We start from the raw sequence: 25,998 nt of genomic DNA, 5'->3' as shown, positions 1-25,998 counted from the left end.
TGGTATAGTTGTATAGGTAAACATATGTACATACACTTTTGCTTATCAGCAATGTGTGTAGGTGGATTATTACTTAATTTTAATCTCAGTATTTATTATTTCTAAATGCTTATCATATATGCTAAAGATGGAAACTTGGCAACACTATTCATAAAGTACCGTGCGACAAACCGTCGAGAGTGATAAGTGAAGACGTCAAAGCTCCAAACACTAATAGCCGACAGAGCAACAGTATTTAAAGGTGCTCTCCAACCATTGGCTTATGTCAGACATGTACAACAGGTCGAACAATTCACAACGACAGCTGGTGGTGATTGCTTTTTATACATACAAAACAAATCAGTGCCAGAGTAACTAAATTGTTTTCAATTGTTTAAATACGAAAATACATAATGACAAGCAAAGGCAAAGTTGGCATTGTGGGCAGGTAAGGACATCTTGATATTGAGTAAAAATTCTGTATTTAAAAAAAAAAAACTATTGTCTAGTGGCCTTATTGGACGTTCGTGGTCGATGTTATTTGCCTCTGTTGGCTACCAAGTTTTCCTTTACGACAGCGTGTCGACACAAATTGAAAATGCATTGAAGGAAACCGAAAAAGAACTGAAAAACTTGGAATCCAAAGGTTTGCTACGTGGCAAGCTCAATGCCACCCAACAGTGTGCACTAATTTCAGGCACAACTGATATCAAGGAGATGGTAAAAGACGCCATTTTTATACAGGAATGTATACCAGAACGTTTAGAATGGAAACAAGCACTCTACAAGCAATTGGATGAAATCGTAGATGAGAATACCATAATCTCCAGTTCGACGAGTACCTTCCTGCCATCGTTGTTCTCCAAAGACCTCAAACATCAATCAAACGTGAGTACAATAAAGCTATAAGTACATATGTACATACATACATATCTGTGGCCATTTGAAGAAACAGCTTATCTCGAGTTCGGCAATTTTTTGTCTAAAGCCCTAAATCGGAAACGCACAATTACTCGAACTACATAATAACCAATACATTACATTACTCGAACTACATAATAACCAATCAGTGTTGAGGTTTACATAAAATGCCACTCTAAAAAAAAATTGTGAAAAATTTACAAATTTTCTATGGAAGTTCCTTATTTTTTCATCCAAAATCAAAGCTTCTAAAATCACATAACCCACATACATATCGTCGTTTAAAGTACAAAACCGCGTATCGTCATTCTGCAAAACCGCGTAACTGACACTGGGTGCCAAAAATTGGATTTGATCACACAAGTTCTTGGCTCAATCCTTATCCATTCGTCCTGAAATATACTATCCAGAAATTCGATTGCTTTATAAAAAAGAGAACCATTTTGAAATATCAGTATTTATACGCTCTAGAAAATAATTTCTACAACTTCACATACGCGGTTTTGCATTTTGTTGATACGCGGTTTTGCACTTTAAACGGCGATATATGTATGTACATGCATACATACATATCGACGGTAGGGATGTCAATTTTCGGGGTTTTGTCGATCCCGGGATTTTCGGGATCTGAAAATACAATCCCGGGATCCCGGAATTGTCCCGAAATTCAGGTAAAAGTGCAACACATCTGTGATCATACTATTATAGTATTTTAAATCAGATTGATATAACAAAAAAAGTACAATTTATTGTAATTCATTTACATATTTATTAAGGCGATAAATCAGTATTTTCAATCAACAAAAAACAAACATAAAATTTGACAAACATATATGTATGTATGTATGTACATATCCTCATTAATTTATAACATAGTAACTACAAGTACAAATGCATATACGGTCACTCCGAGAAATATTTTGCATAGATTTTTTTTTTTGCAATATTCAGAATATTTTTCATGGTATTTTTTTTTTGTTAATTTAAAAAAATATATACGTATGTGCAATTTTGAAGTTTTATATATATTTTTTTTGCCACAAAAAAATTCGTAATAAGGAAGAAAATGCCCAACATCGTCAGTAAAAAAAATTCAAAAATCAAGGGAGTTTTTAGCAACTTTAAAATAAAAACTGCATAATAGATTTTTTTTTAAATTATGGTTAAAAAGTTTGATATTTTTATGATAATTTGGTGAACTTAAACCAACTTTCTCTAAAGTGTGAAATTTCGATTTACATGATTTTTGTTGTAAAATGAGCTATATATTTTTTTTAATTAACAAAAAAATACCATGAAAAATATTTTGAGTATTGCAAAAAAATCTATGCAAAATATTTTTATATTTGGTACAGCAGTAACTGCCTATGTAACTATATAAAATTTTTTAAATCACTGTTTGAGATCAATTTAAGATATTATCAGTATATTTAAGTAATAATAAAAAAGTTAACACATTTAAGTAAAAAATAAATATATAAGCGCATCACCTATTCCATTTTGAGCGAGGCAAAATTATTCCTTCTTTTGATGGAAATGCGATCTTAAAGAAAGATAGCATTAAGAGTTGCAAAAAATTCTAGTTTTGCCCTTGAGAGGGGATATTTCTGATAAAAATTTAATTGGCTAACAAAAAAATTTTTTCCAGCAATCCCGGGATTTAAATCGACTAATCCCGGGATAAAAAAAAGACCGGGATCCCGGGATCCCGACATCCCGGGATTGACATCCTTAATCGACGGTACTTTGGCAAAACCTCGTATCTTAAAACACCGTTAAACAACGCTCTCTAACTAAAAACGCTCTATTAATAATAGAAAATCATTTTTAATTACTTTTTTAATGAATATTAAAGATTAACGACTTTTTTGTTAATTAAGAATAATATATGTACAATTAATCGTAGTATTTCAAGGCCTATTTTGAATATATTTTACGAGATACGAAGTAGTAGTGAGTTCTGAGATACGAGGTTTTGCCAAAGTACCGTCGATATGTAAGTGCATCCCATTAAAGAAATCTTGATTGGTAATACCAAAATTTGTTCAAACTTTAGGTAAAAAAAATCATTCAAAAAATTTCACTTTGATTTGACTTATATATGTATGTATGTATATACTGACGTAAATTCATTTGTTTTGCACTTATGTACATAATATTTGCTCGTGCATTGATAAAAATTAATAATTCATTTAAAGCGTGTTTGATCTAAAGCATGATAAAAATTCCTATCTGAGGTCATTAGAACGTTTAGAATTTTTTTAAAAATGTATAAAAACAAACATTTGTATATGTATGTATATATTCACACATACATACATATGTATATGGTGCAAAATTCGCCAAGTACATATACCAGGAATAACATTTAATGGCAACATTTTATTCAAACAGCACCGCGTTGTTACTATGGTTACTTGTAAGCAACGAAGAATTTTTTTTTACCGCGTTTTTTTGTCGAGTTCAAACATGCAAATTACAACATGCCTGTTTTCTTAGACTCCCAAATTTTCTTAAAGTTCTTTTCTCATGCATAGAGCACCAAAAATTGCTGACCTAATAGAACTTTTTCCGTGTTTTTTTGATGGAAACTAAAAATTTTACTAATTTTTTTTGCGAAATAGAAAGTAGAACAGTTTTTGAGATGTAGCCGAATTTCGGGTTTTTGAGATCTGATAAAAGTGCACTCAGTTAATTAAATTTTTTTCTGATATAGTAGTCGCATTCCGTTGAATGCGAATATGAAATATGAATACAAGAAAGTATAACAGACTTTGAGACATAGCCAAATTTCGGGCTTTTGAGATCTGAAAAAAGTACATTCGCCTAATTGCAATTTTTTTTCTTTGGATGTGGTTGGCCAGTGTTAAACTTCTTTTTGTATTATGGCATTATCTTTTCTCGAAATAAAAATGTCACCTTCTTATATGGCAAGATTATCAGAGTGCAACATTTTAAAGAAAGAGCACGCAATATACATGTGAATATGCTAAGAAAAGAAAACGAAAACTTGATAGCCCTGGGGCAGTGCAAAATAAAGGCAACAATATTTCGAGAAAAGAAAACGGTATTAGTAAAGGCTATCAAATTTGCCATCAACTAGAGTCCGACCGATTAGTCGGCATGTTATTTATTTTTTATTTTCTTAATTAATCTAAAGCTTAAAATATTATGCATCTGAGTCCTCCTGTCATAAACGTGTTCTCGTGTTTCGTTTTTATGATGTACAGTGGTGAGAATGGAAATGGGGAAGAAACATTTTAGCAAGTTTTACTATTTTCTTTGTTTAAAAAATATTTATTATTTATTTATATTTATATATTTATATCTTACTGTCTAAACATGTAAACGAAAATTTCAAACTTTGTAGAACATTTATAAAAATTCGACAAATGTTCATCAAAGTTTGAAACTGTTAAATCAGATTTTATAGAAGTACACCTTTTCCAACAGTATTTCAGAAAAACACAAATGTATTCCGAAAAGGCCAAATGAATTTCAGAAAAACTCAAATGTATTTCAGAAAACCTCAAATGTATTTCAGAAAAGCTCAAATGTATTTCAGAAAAGGCCAAATGTATTTCAGAAAAAGACAAATGAAATTCAGAAAAACACAACTATATTTCAGAAAAAATCAAATGATTTTCAGAAAAACGCAAATGTATTTCAGGAAAGGGCAAATGTATTTCAGCAAAGCACAAATGTATTTCAGAAAAGCATAACTGTGTTCTAAAAATATTTTTCTGATATACATTTGTGCTTTTCTGAAATACATTTGCTCTTTTCTGAAATACATTTGCGTTTTTGTGAAAATAATTTGAACTTTACTGAAATACAATTGCGTTCTTCTGAATTTCGTTTGGCTTTTTCTGAAATACATTTGGCCTTTTCTGAAATACATTTGAGCTTTTCTGAAATATATTTGAGGTTTTCTGAATTTGAGTTTTTATGAAATTCATTTGGCCTTTTCTGAAATTCATTTGGCCTTTTCTGAAATACATTTGAGCTTTTCTGAAATATATTTGAGGTTTTCTGAATTTGAGTTTTTATGAAATTCATTTGGCCTTTTCTGAAATTCATTTGGCCTTTTCTGAAATACATTTGAGCTTTTCTGAAATATATTTGAGGTTTTCTGAATTTGAGTTTTTATGAAATTCATTTGGCCTTTTCTGAAATTCATTTGGCCTTTTCTGAAATACATTTGTGTTTTTCTGAAATACTGTTGGAAAAGGTGTAGATTGAGTATGCAGCTTTAAAATTTTAGTATACTAATGGACTTATCGTTGATTTTTGGCAATTTTCTGTTCACGCATTTTCTTCCATACAAAGTATATTCGAAAATTTTTTTGTATGGAGAAAATCAGCAAACCTTCCACAAAAAAAGTTGCCAAAAATCAACGGTAAGTACCAGCTACTTAAAATTTGCACTTCGTTGTAATAAAATTTAATGGGATACAAAGCTGTATACTCAGAATGTTTCTATAAGATCTAATTAAAAAGCTATAGAATTTTGCTAATTTTAGTACCAAGTTTGAAATTTTTACTTACATGGTTTTTGTTAGATAAAGAGCTACACTTTCATAAAAAAATAAATAAATCTATATCTATACTTCTATACTAATTATATAAAGAGAAGTCCCTTTTTTTTGTAACAGGTAACCTCGCGAACGGCTGGTCCGATTTTCATGAAATTTTGTATACAAATAGCTTTCGGTAACCACCATGTTTTAGGCTAAAAAATTTTTACTTTTTTTCGGGCAGGTGGACCAGGGCCGGTCTATTGGAAAAAATCTTATTATAATCCGATGTGCTTAAAATTTAGTACGTAAGTAGCTTTTTAGCATGTATTAGCATATGTGATCAATTTTTTTCCGAGAAGTGGACCAGGGACCGATCTATTCCAAAAAATCGTATTTACGGTCCGATTTGCTTAAAATTCGGTACGTAGGTAGCTTTTTAGCACATATTAGCATATATGATCCATTTTATCCGAGAAGTGGACCAGGGACCGATCTGTTCGAAGAAATCGTATTTATGGTCCGATTTGCTTAAAATTCGGTACGTAGGTAGCTTTTTGCCTGGATAAGCTTATAGATTCCTGTTTTCCAATTTTCATGCAATTTCGAATATAAATAGCTTTAAGTAACGACCATATCAAGGGGCGAATTCGTCACTAGGCAAGATTTTTTCGCGCCAATCTGAAACAACGGATACTGTCAAAATATAATTATATATATAATATAATATATCTCAACTAATATATATTTAGAAAGCCGTTTGTTAGTTTTCGCAAGGCTCGAGAGCGGCTGAACCGATTTTTTTGAAACTGCCACCTGCCGCACGTGTCCCAAGGATGGTTTTAGCTGAAAAAAATCTATATGTAAAGGGGCATGGCACTTCCCATACAAACCGAATTTCTCATGCTACATATCTCTGAAAGTGTGCATGGTAGAGTTTTGGAAATTGGTATGGAGATATACGAAATCAATCGCATACCCTTGGAGAAAGATTTTAGCTATTGTAAAAAGGAGTGTGACATCTCCCATACAAACCGAATTTTTCATTCTGCTTATCTCTGGAAATTTTTTGGTAGAGGTCTAGAGTTTTGTATGGAGATGTACAAAATAAATCGCATACTCTTGGAGAAAAATTGGAACTATTGGAAAAGGGGGCGTGGCATCTTCCATACAAACCGAATTTTTCATACTGCCTATCTTTGGAAGTGTTCATGGCAGAGTTCTGGAACTTGGTATGGAGATATACGAAATAAATCGCATACTCATGAAGAAAGAGGGCAGCTGTTGGAAAGGGGGGCGTGGCACCTCCCATATAAATCGAATTTTTATACTGCATATCTCTGAAAGTATTCATGGTACAGTACTGTAACTTCGTATGGAGATATGTATATAGTTGAAATCAAGCCCATACTCATGGAGAAAATTTGGGCTATTTGAAAAGGGGTGTGAGGCCTACAAACGTACCGACCTTTAGCTATCTTTGAATGAATTTTTTTATACCCGAGCGCACTTGTGCACAAGGGTATATTAATTTTGTTCACATAACGGTTGCTTGTAACAGCCAAAACGGATCGAGATAGATATAGACAAATGTATACATAAATGCTCAGAATGAATAGAGAAATCGATTAAGCCATGTCTGTCAGTCCGTCCGTCTGTCCATCTGTCCGTCTGTCCATCTGTCCGTCCGTCCGTGTACACGATAACTCGAGCAAAAATTGAGATATCTCAACGAAATTTGGTATGTAGGTTTCCGTTAATCCAAGGTAGGTTGGTATTGAAAATGGGCGAAATCGGACTGTAACCACGCCCACTTCCCATATAACGGTAATTCCCAGAAATACGAAAACTGCGATATTTTTGTAACTACTGAAGCTAATTCACTCAAAATTGATATTTACAATAACTTTCAGACGAAAAATAAGAATATAAAAAATTTTTGGAAAATGGCCTTGGTGCGGCATACTAAATGGCCGAAAATTAAAAAAATCAGACAATAACCACGCCCACATCCCATATAACGGTAATTGAGAGAAATACGAAATCTTCGATAAATCAGTATATATTAAAGCTAATTTATTCAAAATTGATGCTTGCAACAATTCTTTACCAAGAAATACGTTTATGGTAAAATTTTGGAAAATGGGCGTGGCACCGCCCACTTATGATCACATATATGTATATCGGTAACCGTTCTATCAATTTGTACCAAACTCGGTATTTTTGTTGTGCTTGCCACATAAAAGCAAAACGTTGAAAATTATTGAAATCGGACTAGAATTACGGCCGCTTTCCCTACTCCTGTATAGCTCCTAAATTGCTTACCCAGCCAACCACAACCAAATGAAAAGGTAGCAATAAAAATGTAATAAAAAAACGTCACTAAACTAGCTAAAATCCCGATTCTAGGGCAAAAATATAAGTGCTAAATTTAGCCTCAAAAAGGCTATAATCGAAAGGTCATACAGGCAATAGTTACAAACTAAAAATGTAAGACGTTTTTTAGATACCGTTATATTTATGTATGGTCACCCCATATTCATCGATGTAAACTAAATGTACCTTACCCATATTAACAGATTATTGATATTATCGATGAGGGAGGACTTTGCTATTCAATTACAGTCTCAGTCCAAGTAGCACTTGTTGACATGGCTAATTCTTTGGTAAATATTAAGGCTGACGAAGTCCTCTGCTTTTGCGTAATTAGGACGTTAACAGGCTCGTGAATGCCAGAGAAGGGCTCCTTTCTCATGAAGCATCCCGTTAATCCAAGTCAAAACCCTTAAGTGTGGCCAAAGTGTATATATCAACGGTGGGCAATCGCGACTCTTTGAGCCAAATCCTTCGGCCCTTTTTACCTTTTAAAATACATATTTCTTTGCTGGATATTCTTCTCCATTGTGCTTTTTTATCGATTTTATATACACATACGGAAATTGAGATCGAACATTACCTGCAATTTGGAGAATGAAAATTGGCTTTCTGACTTAATGTTCTTTACCGATATGATGGAACATTTGCAAAACTTGAATTTGGTTTGTCGCAAATTATTTTAAGTTTTGAAGCTAAACTGCGTCTTTTTATTCATGATCTCAAAAAAATAATGTTTCTTCATTTGTCATGGCTAGAAAAAATATTGCTCATGATTTAAAATCAGATTTTGAAAAAATATTTGTAGATTTGAGATTTGTATACTTCACAAACCCTTTTTCCGTCATCGATTCGCCAACAGTTAGCGAGTGGCGAAACGAACGAACTCAATGTACAACCAAATTCGTTATCGTCTATCCGTGCTAGCTAACTTTGTTGTTGCTTTCACATGGTGGTTTTGGAATTAAAAGAAGATAAGGCACTGTAAGTGCAACATACACCTTTGCCATTGCTTGAATTCCGACAAAAAGTACCAGATTTAAAATATCCGCTTTTCAATTTTCGGTACAACGTAAAACTGTGTTTGTACTCTACAATTAAATTCGTAAAGTCAAAATACTGTTCACAATTAGTTGCATTCGCGTGCCTGTTAAATATTGAAAGTTATCAAAAACGATGAGGTTTCTGCGATCGCGTACGCAAAAAACTTGCAATGTAGGGGAAATTGAGAGAGCAAAGTGACATTTCATTTTTAGAAAAGCTGTTAGTTTCTGCTGGAAAATTTTTGTCAACAGCAATTTGCCAACAATGAAACAGCTGATCGAAAAAGCTGGTTGGAATTTACGCAACTCTTTAAATTGATTTTGATGGTTTGGAAGTGAAAATAGTAAAACGCGAAAAATGAAACTTCTAAGATGAATTATTCGTTTAGTCAGTGAACTGTGTTTGGATAAGACTTCGAGATTTGTTTTCTTATTTTGTCAATTTTATACTTTTGAATGTCAACAAAATTTCTAAAAGCTGTTCGTCTAACTTGCAAGTTTTGCAAATTTTCTGTTCGCGTACTATTTTGGATATATTTGCCTTGTGAGAGAAAAGATGACATTTAGCCGAAATTTTGCTGTTGGACATTTTTTACTGGAGATTTTGAACGGACGTACTTATTGACTAACGAACATTTAACAGAATGGCAACGAACGGCTTTAACTGACGTAAGACCAGATTTTGAAACTTTGGCCAAAGAGTTCTTTAGAATTTTCTTTAATCTATCTCACGTACATTCGAATAAAATTAATGTTGTTCATTTCAAATAATAATTTTATGTAAAAATAATTTCTTTTTTGTGGCTCTTTGTCGCATTTAGAATTTACATGTGGCTCTTTTCGGCCTCGGCCTTGCCCACCCCTGGTATATACACTCTTGCATAATCAGGCCCGACTAGAGGGTGAGGGGTCGGGGGTGTTCATCACCGACCCAGATTTTCAAAGGAGCGGGATTTTCCCTAAAATTTAGTTGGACGATAAAAATAATAATATTTTGTTACGTTGACATGTGATTATTTAATATTCACTTAGCTATTATACATAAATTCTAACAAATGCGAAAGCGCATGTTTAGATACACATATACATATTGTAGGTAGGGATAGGACGTCACTACTCACAAATACGATACTATCGATACTTTTTATTCCTCTCCGAGTATTTTTGGCACCGACGCTTTTAACGAAATACTCAAGTAAAAAATTGAAACTGTACCTCGATACCCCAATATTTGCAGTAGTTGTTACCTTTGTTAGTTTATAGGTATTTTTAACCGACTTCAAAAAACGGAGGTTATCAATTCGTCGGAATATTTTTTTTTTCTTTTATGTATGTTACCGCATAGACCACGTCAGCCGATTTCGATAATTATTTTTGCATCGGAAAGGTAGTGTCTCAGAGGTGGTCTCATACAAATCTGGTTTAGTTTCGATCATTGGATCATGAAATATATATATATATTTTTATATGAGAATTGAAGTCGGTTTGGTTTTTTGCTAAAAATTACTTGTTTTAGAATAATTTAGAAGCTGTATCGGATCAAGGGACAGTGAATATTTTATGAATATCTTCTAATACTTCAAAAGTTGGGCAATGTTTTGAAAAAAACAAGTAATTTTTAGCAAAAAAAAACCGACTTCAACTCTCATATAAAATATATATAGATATATATATCTCATGATCCACTGATCGGATCTAAACCAGATTAGTATGGGACCACCTCTGAGACACTACCTTTCCGATGCAAATTATCGAAATCGGTTGACGTGGTCCAAAGTTATGCGGTAACATACATAAAAAAAAATATTCCGACGATCTGATAACCTTCTCCTTTTTTGTAAGTCGGTTAAAAACAATACCCAATCGGCAACACGCACCCGGTGCTCCAAATTGATCAGGCACCGCAGCAATACAACAAACTTACTCAATCACTTAAAAGTGCATGGAATCGAATGATAAGCATGCTAGTTTTATTGTAGTGCTTGTACTCAGCAATCTTAATCACGATTAACATTCTTTTCATTCAAAATATACTTTTTCTAAAAAAGGCTTGTCAGAAGGGGAAACATCGAGTTTGCCATAAATATTTATTTATATTTATATTTACTTATTTAATCGCAATCTTCTATTTAGTTCCTCTCTTTTTGACTTCACTAACCTGTGGGAAAATATTAAAAAAATCAAAAGAAGTTGTAATTTTTGTCCATGGAAACTTTTATTTCATGCGTAATTACTTTACACCATTCACAAGGAGATCTCCCGCCAGTCACAACTTTAAATATGTTTTAATATTTCTATGAAGATTATATAAACCCCATTTTTATTGAAAACGAAAGTGTATAATTCATATCTTACAACACAACTACTTCGTTCGTGGAAATTAAGTGTTTTGGCTAAAACTCATCTTGGAGTGGACAAGGGTAAAATAGAGTTATTTTCAGTGTCCCACCACTGGTTTGGTATTTATACATTAGTTATCGTTCTATGTTAGAAAATATCTTTCGCTGTTATATAAAATTTTAAAATTCACAATTGATCAAGGGTACTTATCTTTTTAAGAACTTAAGGTACTTAATCTTTTTAAGAAAAACTTTAAGTTTTAAAACATGTTTTACTAGGATGGCTTCCCAAAAACAACTATTTTATAATTTATTTCATACAAATTAATTAATTAATAAAACTTATCTGTACTATAACACTGCTCAAGAGAATTTTTGCAGAGTAACAATGGTATATTTCTGAAAGAAGTAATCGTATTGGTAATTTGTGGAGGACAAAGTTATAGTGTAGTGTAGACATTCATATCGCTAGCTTAGGCCCACTTGCAGAACAGCAGGTTATCTATTTAACTCGAAGTTTACCGGTTAAAGTGATAAATTAGCTTGTACAATCAGTGGTTAGCAGTAAAATGGGAGTTAAATCGTTAAAAATTTAGCCCAGCAATTTTCGAAGTACAGTTTTATACCAAATTTGAAAAAACTTCATACCCACAATTTTTTTATTTTTTTTTTATAGGGCCAATAGAGTGAACTGTATCTTTATAAAAAAATATATATAAAAAACTGTATATGAAAAATATTATGAACACTTTGAAAAATATGTAGGCGGTTTAAGTTTCTGAGCACAAGTGTACATTATGGATTCCATATCCTGTCATAAAAAAATGGTCATAGTAAAAGCGGTTTACTATATAAATGAATGACTTTTATTTATGCTTAGATATAGTTCACCCAAACGACTTTACCAGACCGACATCGTAACGACTTCGATTCGACGAGAAAAAAACGAGGTCGGAACGACGTTGTATTTTGAATGGCAAAAACGACTTCGTTTCGACGTCGTTTGAAGTTCACCCAAACGACTTCGCCAGCGTGGCGAATTGGGTACATACATAAATACATATGTATGTATGTTCATATTTACAAACATACATATGTTTAATTTTTGTATCAACCACATACTGCACATGAGTGTGAAGCGATCCTTTGTCTTTCCTTTATAAATGTGTACATATGTACACATATGCAAGTGCCAGTTCATATTATGACGCTCATACATGTTTTACAATAACATATGAAGACACTTACTACGTTTATACGCACAGAACAATCGACTTAATTGAAAGCGCATTGACACCGTACACATTTCGCTCTAGTGTTTATACTTACGGCTTTATATCGGCATCAAAGTAACCGTCTTCAAAAGCAAACAAAATAAGCTGTTTTCATTTGACATTTTATAAGTTAACATAATGGAAAGTGATAGAAATCTAATTTTATTCGGCATTATAAAATCGTGGCAAAGAAAAAAAACGATTATTATTAGTCAGCTTTTAAATGCTGATGCGATTATTTGGAATTTGAGCGGAACAGCTGATCTCCAATTCGCTTTGAGTGAGAGCGGTGTTTATACACTCTTTCTAACTGTGTGGAGAAATAAACTACCGATTTGAAATGGATTGTGAGCCAAAACACTTCGCTCTTTCAAAGCGAATTGAAATTCAGTTTATACATATGTTTTGAATCGCGGCGAAATGAATTAAAGCGACTTATGCATGCGTATAAACGTAGTAATAGTCGAATAATTGAAATCAAATCATGCATCAAATCTATGCATGTCAACACAAGCAACACATGCGACATATACTACGTTTATACGCACAGAATAATCGACTTAATTGAAAGCGCATTGACACCGTACACATTTCGCTCTAGTGTTTATACTTACGGCTTTATATCGGCATCAAACATCATCTTCAAAAGCAAACAAAATTAGCTGTTTTCATTTGATATTTCATAAGTTAACATAGTGGAAAGTGATAAAAATCTAGTTTTATTCGGCATTATAAAATCGTGGCAAAGAAAAAGAACGATTATTTTTAATCAGCTTTTAAATACTGATGCGATTATTTGGAATTTGAGCGGAACAGCTGATCTCCAATTCGCTTTGAGTGAGAGCAGTGTTTATACACTCTTTCTAACTGTCTGGAGAAATAAACTAACGATTTGAAATGGAGTGAATTGAAATTCAGTTTATACATATGTTTTGAATCGCGGCGAAATTAATTAAAGCGACTTATGCATGCGTATAAACGTAGTAATAGTCAACATTATTAATTACATTTTATATACGGGAAGAGATTTTGTAAATTTTTTAAGCACCTATTATAGTAAAATATGCATAGTATCGATAGTTGAAAACTGTCGCCACTATCGCTAGTTTTTGAAAGCTATCGATGTCGCTTTTAGCGAAACTTCTCATTCTACACCTCTTAACAATTCATTGATTTTTTTTTCAAAGAAAATCACAATACTGTCGGCAAAAAAAAAAATTTTGTTATTTGAATTTTTAGCAACCATAAGCTTACACTGAGTTATAGTAAAATTTAATAAGCTATAAAACCGCATACACAAATTTTTTAAAGAAATTCGAATTAAAAAGCTTGACATTTTAATGATTTTGTAGTTTTTTATGTTTTGTAGAACTTTTATAAAAAATTAGTAGACACTAAACGAAACAAAAAATAGTCAAAGCTGCTAAAATGTTGCGGTGCTATTATTTTGACCAGTACTTTATTCATTTTCTTATAATATGGTAAAATGTTGATAATTTCCTTTGTCCGGATTTTGATATGCGTCTCCGTATTTGATCTCAGTTGAACTTTTATAAGTACGAGTTATCAATTTAAAGGAATATCTTTGGTTTTGTTTGTTTTGTAGTATTAGAAATGTATTATTATAGCCAATTTCAATTCTTTGCACTTCAAAAGGGACAAACATATGTATATATAATTCAGACGCATTAATTAATAAGCTTATTTATTATTATAAGAAGTTCTTTTTAATGCACTCAAATTTAAACACTCTTTAATTTACAAAGTAATTTATAAATTTTATAATTTATTAATTATTCAATTTTCAAGCAATTTAGCAATTCAATTCAATACCTCTCACGGCGATAGTCCTATCGATACTATCGATGTTTTCAACTATCGTTTCAAAAACTATCGAGTGAAAAGTGAAAGCACATTTGCATGTCTGGCTGTAGCTGAACGTGTAGAGATGCTCGCTCTTAGTTTTCAGCTCCCAGCATGTTCGGGTTCGAACTCCGTCAGGGGAAACATGTAATTTTTAATTTTCGTTTCTGGTTTTTATTAATTTCGAAAAAGCATCTGTGAAGTGGTGAACAAAAGCGTGTACAAACGAAAACATATAAAAACAATGCCATTGTAAATATGTTGGAGTAGTTTGGTCCTACTCTGATGTAATGCAGAGATGGAGTATATGGTCCTGCCCTAGGAAATCGCAATGTTAATTGGACCATATTTTTTATATGAATCGTGGGTAATTTTGGAGTACTCCTTGGTCCTTAGGGACTACTCTTTACATGCATGCATGCAGTAGTTGCAATTTTTGCAGTGTTAGATCAAATACGTTTATGTGGGTATGTATCTGGTATAGCGCAGTCACGTCGCTCATACACATATCGTTTGCCTTTGTTGCTCGTGTTTGATCGGCACTGAACCTGCAAAAATCGCGACTACTCCATGCATGCATGTAAAGAGTACTCCCTAAGGACCAAGGAGTACTCCAAAATTAACCACAATTCATATAAAAAATATGGTCCAATTAACATTGCGATGTCCTAGGGCAGGACCATATACTCCATCTCTGCATTACATCAGAGTAGCACACGGTTCAGAGAATACAGAAGGTGGCGCCGACGGCAACACCGCTAATTGGCTCTCAATGAATTTGACAGAATCAGCTGTTTTGCTGACGTCATAGTCGAGATGACAGCAGCAGTGATGTGCTGAGACAATAGTTGCGTTTTTTTACTCATTTCCAGTAAAATCCAGTAAAAGTTTTTACGAATTTTCATGTTTTGGCGTTTTCGTACGCAAAAACTTGCAAAGTAGGGGAAATTGAGAGAGCGAAAAATGACAGCTGAAGTTGCAAGTTTTTACTGGATTTTACTGGATAAATTTTTACTTGTAAGAATTTGCCAGTACGAAAAACAGCTGATCGCATGTTGCTGGATGAAATTTAAACTAATAAGGAAACTGTTTGTGGCTTTTTATTGTTGAATTTCACAAAATAAACCTATTTAAATACAAAATATATTGTTCTATAAGGAATTTGCTGCGAATAAACAACCAATTTATGAGCTGTTCATGAAACTTGCAAATTATTACTGGAAAAGCGTTCGCGTACTTTTTTGCAAATTTTTTCTATGAGAGCGAATTCTTAGAAATAAAGTTACTGGAGAGTTACTGGCAAGTTACTGGATAATTTGTAAAAAAACACAACTAATGCTTTTAAGTATTGATCGATATTCGGCACCGATTTAAATAGCATTCACTGCTCTCGATACTCGGTACCGAAACATTTAGGTTTCAAATAAAAGCGCACATATGTAGGCCAAAAATATGGAAATATGGGGAGACTCGCCTATCAAAACCCGAAGGTAGGAGCCAATAGAGCTTTTAATACTGACTCAAATGAAAAATGTATATGTCGGTTCGAGACCATAATACAGAGAAACTCTTACCTATTTGAAGCATTTTTGTTCCAGAATCGGTATCGGGTACCGAAAGGAAGTATTGGGTACCGAAATCATTAACAGTGGTATTGTTGATATATTTTTTCGTTTGTACACGCTTTTATTCTTCGCTTCACAGATGCTTTTTCGCAATTAATAAAAAACAAAAACAAAAATTAAAAATTACATGTTGCCTCTGACGGCATTCGAACATGCTGGGAGCTAACAACTAACAGCAAGCATCTCTGCACGTTCAGCTACAGCCAGACATGCAAATGTGCTTCCAAATGCTCAACTTCAATCACATTTCGTTAAAACACGAGCAGTGATCGGATAACAATAAGCTGGTGCAGAGACACGAGCTGGTCCGCCACAGCATGACAGAGGAACACTTTTCTAAGTACTCCAATATACCACAAATAGACTACATGCAGGGGATGTACAGAATTTTCGCGTAGCTATGCGCTTTATTTGGCAATCAAATAGGCTTATGCTTGTGCGTCTTTGTAATTTTTTGTAACTTTACACCCAAAAAAGGGGTGCTTATCTTCCAAGAATAAAAAATATAAGTATGCCACTATGTTTCTTTTTACAAATGCCTTGTAAAAAAACAATTATTAAAATCGGTTTAGTACTTTGAGAAATAAGTCGTTACAAACAATTTCAATATAATCAATTGTATATAATAGTATAGGGAATAGATAGTATAGCCAACAATATATGTACATATGAACGTACATATGTACATACATATATGTATGTACTAGGGATGTCTCGTATGTTATATTATTCGCGAATGTGCGAATGCGAATGTTAGGAATAACATTAAAAACGGTATAATCAACTTAACCCTGGAAGTACATTCTTATCTTTGTATACGTAACTGTAACGTCTATACCAGATATGGGCGCTCGCATACAACTGTCAGTTTGCTCGCATACCAAATCTTATCGCAGTGCGATCAGTGCGAATCAAAGCAAATATGAAAAGTTGCTAAACCCATAGTTAGGTATGCGACAAATGGTATGAGATATCTCTTACTTTATATCATATACCTTCTGCGATGAACGGTATGCGAGCGCCCATAGCAGGTATAGACGTGTAGTAAACAACACACGTTGTCTGTTCGTCGATTCGACGAAGAATGTACATTCTAGAGCATTCGACGAGTGCATAACCTATACAGTATTTCAATCTAGTAGTCAAAGTTCAAAAGGGGCATATTATATTTCAGAAAAAGTATTTTTGTTGCCTTTTCTCCCATGAGGCGATTTCCTAGAGGCTCGTATATAATGCTGGCTGCACTGAACAATTGCTCACTTGGAACTCTGGCGGATGGAGCGCTTAGATGGTTGCGGACCAGATCTGTGAATTTATCGCATTTTAGTTTAGTTTTCCACCAATCGAGAGGATTTTCACCGAGATGAGCTCGTTTTTCTTTAATATAGGCCTTCAATTGAGCGTTAATTTCACATTTTTTAATGTCTCGAGATTCTACATCCGAGCCTTCGCTTTCGCTGGAGGAATCTAAAATTATTTCTAGGTTGCTTAAAAGACTTTTAGCAATCTTGTTACAGGCCCATCAATATTGCTTGATAACTACTTAACCGTTTAGCGTTTGAAGCTAAAAGCCGGTTGTTGCCGCCACTGTCTGAAATATATTATTTTATACTAGAATAATGTAGTACTTTCATTTTTATAGAAATGACTTTTCACGAGTCATAAGACGAGTTCTATAATTGCGCTAATTGAGTCGCCACTTGTACTTTAGATATTTCGTTAATTAAGATCTCGTCATACGTCCTGGTTTTCATACCTTAAAGTAGTATGTACATCGACGTAGCCAGAATGAAATTTTAGGGGGGCTCGACCCTATTAAGCTGGCATTTCAGGGGGAGGCGCGAGCAGCCCCATAACCCTACCTGGCTACGCCCATGAGTATGTACATATAATTTAATGATATCATATTCCGCAAATTGATTTAATTTTAGTTTGTATCCATAATAGGAGTTTTAACATACATACATGTATAATTACATGTATTGAAACTATGCAAAATAAAACTTGAATTCACATCCAGCTGGCACAGTTTTTCGTTCGAAATTCTGAGAAAATCAGGGCTCTTTCGTTCCGTTGATAAACTTTCTCAACCCCGGTTATTGTCCGCACCCTGGTTAGACTAACTTAGAGTAATTTCAACAATATTAGAGTGGACTTTCTGCCCAAGTACACATTCCCATTCGCTAAACATTCGTATCATTTGATGCGAATCATACGCATCTCGAATGCAAATGCAAATATTCTAAACACCCCTGGTATATACATATGTATGTATATTGCCTATGTATGTATGTTAATAGCGAATCTTTAGAGGTATTAATACCTGCTAACTAAATAGTTATCATGCAGGTTATAGTTAACCTAAAATAAGTATAAAAACCGAGAGAACCTAAAACATTCCATTAATTGGCAAATTACAAGCGAACTTATTTATTACCAGTTTGTAGTTAGCTGAAAACAAACTGACTTTTTTGCGACATTAACATGTAAAAGTAGTCAGTTGAAAGCATCGTAAAGTAGTCAAGGCGTAGTCATCCCTAGTTGAAAAAAGTGAACTTATAGTTACGGTGACCATAAATATGGATTCAAATTGAAGGACAATTTTTCAAAAATATGCCTACATATATTAACGTAGTATAAAAATATCAAAAGAGTATTTATGATTCTAATTTATTAATACATTTTAAACTTTAAAACTTAATCACGTTTTAGTAGTAGTTTAGTATAGTAAAACATATTATAACTACAATAGCTTACACGAAAAGTGAAAATCTTTAAAATATTATTTTATAGGCAAATTTTGAGTCGTTCAAAACGAAACCAATACAATTTTTTTTTTGTTTTTTTTTTTGGTACTTTTCGCAGTTATTTGTCCAAAATCGACGTCATAAATCGACGTAGACGACGAGTTACAAAGTGCCCTTTTCAAAAATATATAATTTGTGCAGATTGCGCTCCGTAGCATCTATATTTCTAATCCGTTTTTCATTATCTTTGGCTCAAAATTTATTGTAGTGATATATCTTCTTTATCGAATTTTTAAAATAATGAAAAAAAAAATATTCAAATGAAACTGCGTATTTGATTGAAAATCTAACTTTTTTCGACTTTGACGACAAAATGCAAATGGTAATGATAATTTTCATTGACAAGTTATATATTTTCGAGCTGTAAGTCGCTTACGTTGATTGGGAGATTTTTTCATGAGATATTGAAGAAAAGCTACGAAAAGTACCAAAAATCACTTTTTTGAAAAAATCCATCCATTGTCCGATAATTTTAAAATAACGAATAAAATGCGGGACAAATGCAGGACACTTGGGACAAATCAGTACATTTTCAGGTTTTTCAGATTTGAAAAACTACGCCGGACCGACCTTTGAAAAACAGTACGGTCCTGCAAAAAACAGAACGGATGGTCACCGTACTTATAGTGCATTTATAGTTAGTTGAGTTCTCTACAGGGTATTGATGATTACCAAATGATTTTCCCAAGTGTCCGTAAACTGGAAAATTACCGTAACAATGTTAACACACGGCGAGAGGTTCTTTATTCACATTCGGAATACATTTTTCTGTTCACTTATTCATTAGAACGTTGTTCGCGGATAATATGGAGCCGGATAATCTGAACGCATTCTTGTCGTTTCGTCTCTAGTACGGAATTCATAGAAAATTGCATGAACATAATGGCGCTAGAGAAACCCAGTAAGTGTTTCCAAAATTTTTGTGAAAAAATTTTATGAAATATTAATAAGCTAATACCTAATAATTTCATTATCTTCTGTTTCTTTATAACCATTGTTCCTGACTATTCTCTTCTAGATCCGGACTGAATAATAAAGAAACACGGCCACGGTCAATTAATAGGAAAAGGTGATCCACAAATAATTTGGCCAGACATGCATTTTTAGTTTAAGCGGTTGTAATTTCAATTATGACTTTTCACTTCTGTAACTCGTGTCTGTAACTCTTCTCTACCGATTATTTCTCTACTGGTAGAGAATATACGTCGTTCGCTACTACTCATTAGCAGTAGAAGGCGGCGAATTAATATATGAATTTGCCTTGGTAGAGAACAAGTTACATAAACGAGCTACTGGACTGGAAATAACGTCATATGGTTTTATATCCAAAACAAAATGGAAATAAGGTCATATGCACCCCACCACTTTGCGCTTATATCCATGAGTAGGAACTTCATGGAAAGGACTGTCTTTTTAGTAGAAACAGGGGCGGCGGAAGATGTGGTTATGGTGGGTAGTACTACCCACCTGAAATTTTTAAAGGTGGGTAATTACGCACCTGAAATTTTATTAGAAAAAAATAAGTCCAATTGAAAATCGTATTGCGTATTTTAGGGATGTATAATGAAATTTTTGGGCAATTTATTTGCACCCTGACAAGTAGATTGGATACTAAATCGGCACCGTTTTATAAAACTTAAGAAAAGTTCATTCTTGGTGAGACAGTAGATTTGAAGAAAATGTCACGTTTTATAATGGTGACTTTGACGGTGGCACAGAGCAAAATCTAGAATCTGTGAAAAATGTTGCGCAATTTTCGCGTGAAAACGGATTGTGTGTGGGACTTGTTTCTGAATATGTACGCTTCATTAGATTACTTGTTACATTTTCAGGGTCATCATCAGCGTTGCCAGGTTGACGTTTTTAACGTCATTTGGACGTTTTTTGTATCCCAGTAATTTTTCTTTTTGACGGTAAGGGTCTTGTAAGTAGAACTGATTTTGAATTACTTTCTTAAAAAATCTTTACAAGCTTTGTGTTTTGCAGCAGCTGCTTCAAAAGATATTTATTCTTTGGACACAGATGACTTAAATATGATGCAAACCATGCGTACCCGCACTTTTTTTTTGGATCTTGGACTAAGGATCCCGTGTTCAAAGGCTGGTTGTGTAAACACTTGAGGTTACGAGGCTTATTGTAATGTTTGCAATAGGGATATTAAAAGCCAAATCAGGAAAAACTGATCTATTGCAACACGCTCGCTCGCAAAAGCATCAAAAAAGCTGTAGCGGCATAAAAAGTCAGAAAGTATGCGACTTTTTTAAGACTTCATTGAAAATGTAACGAACGCAAAAAATGCTGAAATATTGCTGAAATTTAATGCGCTATCAAACGGCATACTTAAAAAAATTCTAAAAAATCTGAATAAAAAGTTGAAAATCTAGCTGAAACTTTACAGATTTTTTATACCTTTTGCACAAAGTTTGAAATGTGGATTTATATTTTGTTTGTTATACAATGAGCTTGGCTTTTATGGAAAAGTAATAAACATTAAATAAACAAAATGTTGATTACTTAATCAGCTGGTCCNACAATGAGCTTGGCTTTTATGGAAAAGTAATAAACATTAAATAAACAAAAGAGAAACCGCCAAAATCAATCGAAATGTTGATTACTTAATCAGCTGGTCCCAAGTATATGTATAAAATGATATTTATATTAACGATCTCAAACCAGTTTACAATGAATGTTAAATGTGCTCTGTCGAAATGACATTTTAATATACCTTTCGTACATATCTATGCACCTTTGTATACAATAAGTTTAATGAGACGAATTTTTTGTACATTCATTTGAAAAAGACGTTTTTGGGTAGGAAATGACGTTTTTTCAGACCAAGAGGGACGTTGTCTGGCAACACTGGTCATCATGCTCATACGAAAGGAGCTTTTCTGTTTTGCGTACGGTGAAAATTTATTAGCGCTCGACAATGCATCAAAAACGGCTCAAGCATGTAGCAAGGGTTGACTTTAGTGTACATCGAAAAGTGTGTGTTTAAGGAACAAATGTTGTTACATAATACTAGTATTTAAATAATTTGTTCTTTAAATTGTTTGCCCTTCCACTGGCAAAATTTCATATAAAAAATGGAACTATCGCTTATATTTACATAGATATACGATCTTTGCAATGTCCTCGTATAGTTTGTATACATTAAATGTATTTTATTTTTTAACAACGCGTTTAATAATTTCACTACTTTTGTTCAACAAAGTAAACAAGCAAACAAATCAAAATGGCTGTAATGGTGTATAGAAAGGTGCTTCCAGATGTTCGAAAATTAAATACACGAAAATGAAGGGATGTTCAACAATCTACTTTTGCTTCGCAATTATCTGGATAATATTAGGGTATAAATGAGCATAATGTGTTTTTTTAACATGTTAAACAGTGAGCTCTACGTAAAAGGTGTTCAGCCCTTCTTCGGCAACACAGAAAGGAGAATTCTACTTAGTGAGGGTTATAATCCCTAAGGTCTTCTCTGCAAAAGTTGTTCAGCTTCTCTTCTTCGCGCGATTTTTTATTACAAATTTTTGCCAGGAGCGCTATGTTGTTTTGTAATAAAAACCATTATATTATGAAACCTAAAAATTTAAATAAAAAATTCTGCGATATTACTTTTTGACATTATTTAATCATCTGGCAGCACCAACCTCGTTGTTCAATTGCAACCCTTGCATGTTTACTCATTCTTTACATCTTTTATAGTGGTTACATTAACAAAAATAGTCTATTACTTAAAAGAAAATGATGATGTGCGGTAAAAGAGTTTACAATAAAGTCACATTTACCTATTTTGGATGATGAAATGGATGAAATTTGCATCAAAATATTTGGTGAATTTCGCAACTTTAACAACAAATTACTTAAAAACTTCTTCACCTTTAAAATCAAAAAGGTCCCCTCTAGACCCCCCTTTTTTATTTATTTTTGGTTTTCCGTGTCGATTTTCACTAAAATTTTCTCTGTAGCAATATTGCATTCTTATCCGTGAGCTCATGAATGACTTCATTTCACGAAATTCAAAACGAATGGCCGTGTTTTCACTGCAGAAATAAAATTTTTGGAAATCTGATTAAATGATAGTTTGCATGAAATATATACATACATATGTACATAGTATGCATGAAAAATAAACAATAAGTTTTTCTAACGATATCTGCTAACCCTCTCAATTACATCGGCAACCTATTTGTTTTTACTTTTCTACTCTTGCCACCAGCAGAACTACCCACCCGGGCACAGGGCGTTTCGCCGCCCCTGAGTAGAAATATCCGTTATTGTGTTCTTTATAAAACCATACCATACCATAAATTTAATATCGAAATTGAAAGTCAATTTCTTTTTTCTGGTCAGCTTGTTTGCTATTTGGGGCCTGTGTGCAGCGCTCTAATTCAGCGGAGCAGCGCAGTATACTGATATGAAGACGGCGTCTTCTCAAAGTGTTATCGGCTGTACGTTGGTGTCATACACAAAACAGTGGTGTCATTACTATTAAATATTTCTTAAATTTTTGGCGATGAAAAACGCTTGTACCAAGGCACGCTTGTACAAAATTCGTCTCTGCATACTATAAATAGCGGACCACTAGAAACCAACCGTTAACCGAATTTTTTTGCAAGGAATATAGTAAAGGCCATGATATTGTAATCATTATTGACTACAAGCTTTAAATTTGCCAAGATGAGTTTCCCTGACATTCTCACCACTGAAAAGCAAAAACAAATTACATGTGAATTTTCTATGACTTCGCCTTACCGCCCTATTCCCACACCACTGACAAAACTCAGCGGCTGACTACTGCGCCTAATACTATGCCGCAAATTTATTTTAAGCTGTCGTATGACAATTGTCAGTTTTATTGTTATGACCTACTGAGTAAGTGACAACGGCGAAACAATTTTTATATTGTGTTTTAGGCGCTGTAATTGTGACAATAGTCATATGATGAATTTTGTCAGTGTTGTGGGAATAGGGCGGTTAATCTCATGTGTTTCCTTGTGTTAATGGCGCTAGAGCTTTTCATATATTGGTGTTGGCGTGGCAACTCCGGCTACGGTGTTAACGCAATTGCGCCGCATAGTGTTACCAATGTCTAAAGTATATACCTAAAGGACAGAGGGTTAATATAAAGATCTGTCCTTTAAAATAAAGGACGGGGGGTACTTACCAAATTAAGATGAGATAACTCGATGCGATTTCTCTGTCCTATGTAAAAACGAACAGTTTTTTTTAATATTTATTTCAATTCGTTTACAGAATTTATATTCTTACAGANTCCGGCTACGGTGTTAACGCAATTGCGCCGCATAGTGTTACCAATGTCTAAAGTATATACCTAAAGGACAGAGGGTTAATATAAAGATCTGTCCTTTAAAATAAAGGACGGGGGGTACTTACCAAATTAAGATGAGATAACTCGATGCGATTTCTCTGTCCTATGTAAAAACGAACAGTTTTTTTTAATATTTATTTTATTTCAATTCGTTTACAGAATTTATATTCTTACAAACTATTACTTAATTTTAAAAAGGGTACGTTTAAATTTATATATGTTATCACTAAAATTTAAAAGTGAGACGTGAGGCTTGCAATGCCTTAAAATTCTGGCATAGGTGCATTATATGCATATGAAGGAGGTTCTGAATGTAGCCTAAATAAAAAGCTTTCAATTACGTAATTGTAGAGTTGTTGTCCTGTTGTTGTTAGTTTGCTATCAAAGATGATCCCGAATCTTACTACCAACTTCCTATTAACCGAGAAGTTTCCAAAGAATCTATGTAATTAGTTAGCCAGTGGTACCAAAATTTACCTCGTTTGTACAACAGAATGTTCAGATCTATCAACGGGTATGTACGTAGCTTACTCAATTGAACTCTTCATTCTAAATATTTTGGTATGCATGGGCACATACTATATTCATATCAACCTCGAATAAATTATACCAAACTACGATTATTGATATTAAATCGATATATCGATATTGACAAAATTTTTTGCTTCCGATACGATATTTTTGAGGACAATATCAAATATCGATATTTTATGCAAAAATATCGCCTTGTTACCAGAAAATATAGTTGTATGTTTTACGCTGCGTCAATTTGAGACAAGACAATTAAAATATGTGTTAGTTGTCAAACTATTTTGTAAAGTAGGCGTCCGCCGTTAAGAGCGTGTCAGACGTGGCAATATTTCCAACTTTTCCACGCAATTCGCTGTCAAATTGAGAAAGAGAAATTTTATTTCGATGCCAGAAAGACCTTTCGGGGAAATCAGTTTCCGAAATAAAAGTTGCAAGATGTGACTGCAATTGAGAGAGCGCAAATCGATTTCGGAAATATATTTCAACTTGCTCGAGCTGCACTAGCGATCTGCAATTCGCCTTTCGGAAATAAAAAAAAAACTCTTTTGAAAGACACTTTACATGCAAGATAAAGGGGAACACACCAAAACTGCGACACTTTGGGAAGCTTATAACTTACCCAAAACGAATTCAATATTTTGAAATTCAAATACCATAAGCTGACCACATGACCTTAGTTGGACGTAGAAGAAATTTCATTTGAGTTTGATTCCTAGTTGAGTTAAAAATGGCAACCGAGTTAGAAACGAGACAAACCATTTTGCACGAGTTTATAAATGATCCGGCCTTAAGTACACGTAAAATTGCCAAAAAATTAAAGATTGCCCTATTCGACAGTTTGCAGGGTTTTAATCGGTACAAATAAGGCCTGGCAGTTACGAGAAAACCAGGGAGCGGGAGTTAGCATGGTCAAAGTGATAAAAACAGTGCTCGGAAGGTCCTCAGTGCGTTTTCGCGAATTCCGAAGATTTTGTCGCGTTATGTTGCAAAATCCGTACGCAGATCGCAGTTTTTCGTACAAAAGGTAAAGCGGAAAGCTTCATTGAGATGTTCTACAGCTCAAACAGCGCCAGACCGAGGCGCAAAGTAGAATGTTACAGCGAAATCCCGCATTCGGAAATTGTATGAATTCTAAATTAAAAAATACAACTGCATTGTTATGGACTGCGAAACCTACTGCTTTAAAAATTCAAAATATATTGCAGGTCAAGATTTTTATACTGCTGCAAGTCGTCAAGATGCCCCTGAAAGTTGTAAGCTGAAAATGAAGTCCAAATTTCCAAAAACCACATAGGTTGGCAAGCTATTTGTTCCTGTGGCCGTAAGAGCAGCTCTTTTTTCCCATCCGGGACAATGAATGATCAAGTTTATCGGGATGAGTGCCTCAAAAG

The 25,998-nt window shown here is 33.7% G+C and overlaps 1 protein-coding gene across 1 annotated transcript in view; it reads left to right on the top strand.

The window, feature by feature from the left end:
* The first annotated feature begins 233 nt into the window (after positions 1 to 233).
* Positions 234 to 25,998, top strand: part of Had1 (beta Hydroxy acid dehydrogenase 1) — a 31,547-nt gene continuing 5,782 nt past the window's right edge. Inside the window, exons 1-2 of the mRNA XM_017617754.1 lie at positions 234 to 427; positions 489 to 867. Of these exons, the coding sequence (XP_017473243.1) occupies positions 393 to 427; positions 489 to 867 (414 nt within the window). The 5' untranslated portion in view covers positions 234 to 392. The remainder of the gene's footprint in view (positions 428 to 488; positions 868 to 25,998) is intronic.

The sequence above is a fragment of the Rhagoletis zephyria genome, unplaced genomic scaffold (genome assembly GCF_001687245.7).
Source record: "Rhagoletis zephyria isolate East Lansing unplaced genomic scaffold, Rhagoletis_zephyria_1.1 Rzeph_scaffold_01482, whole genome shotgun sequence".
Classification (NCBI taxonomy): Eukaryota; Metazoa; Arthropoda; class Insecta; order Diptera; family Tephritidae; genus Rhagoletis; species Rhagoletis zephyria.
This window is presented reverse-complemented; position numbering and strand designations above follow the sequence as displayed.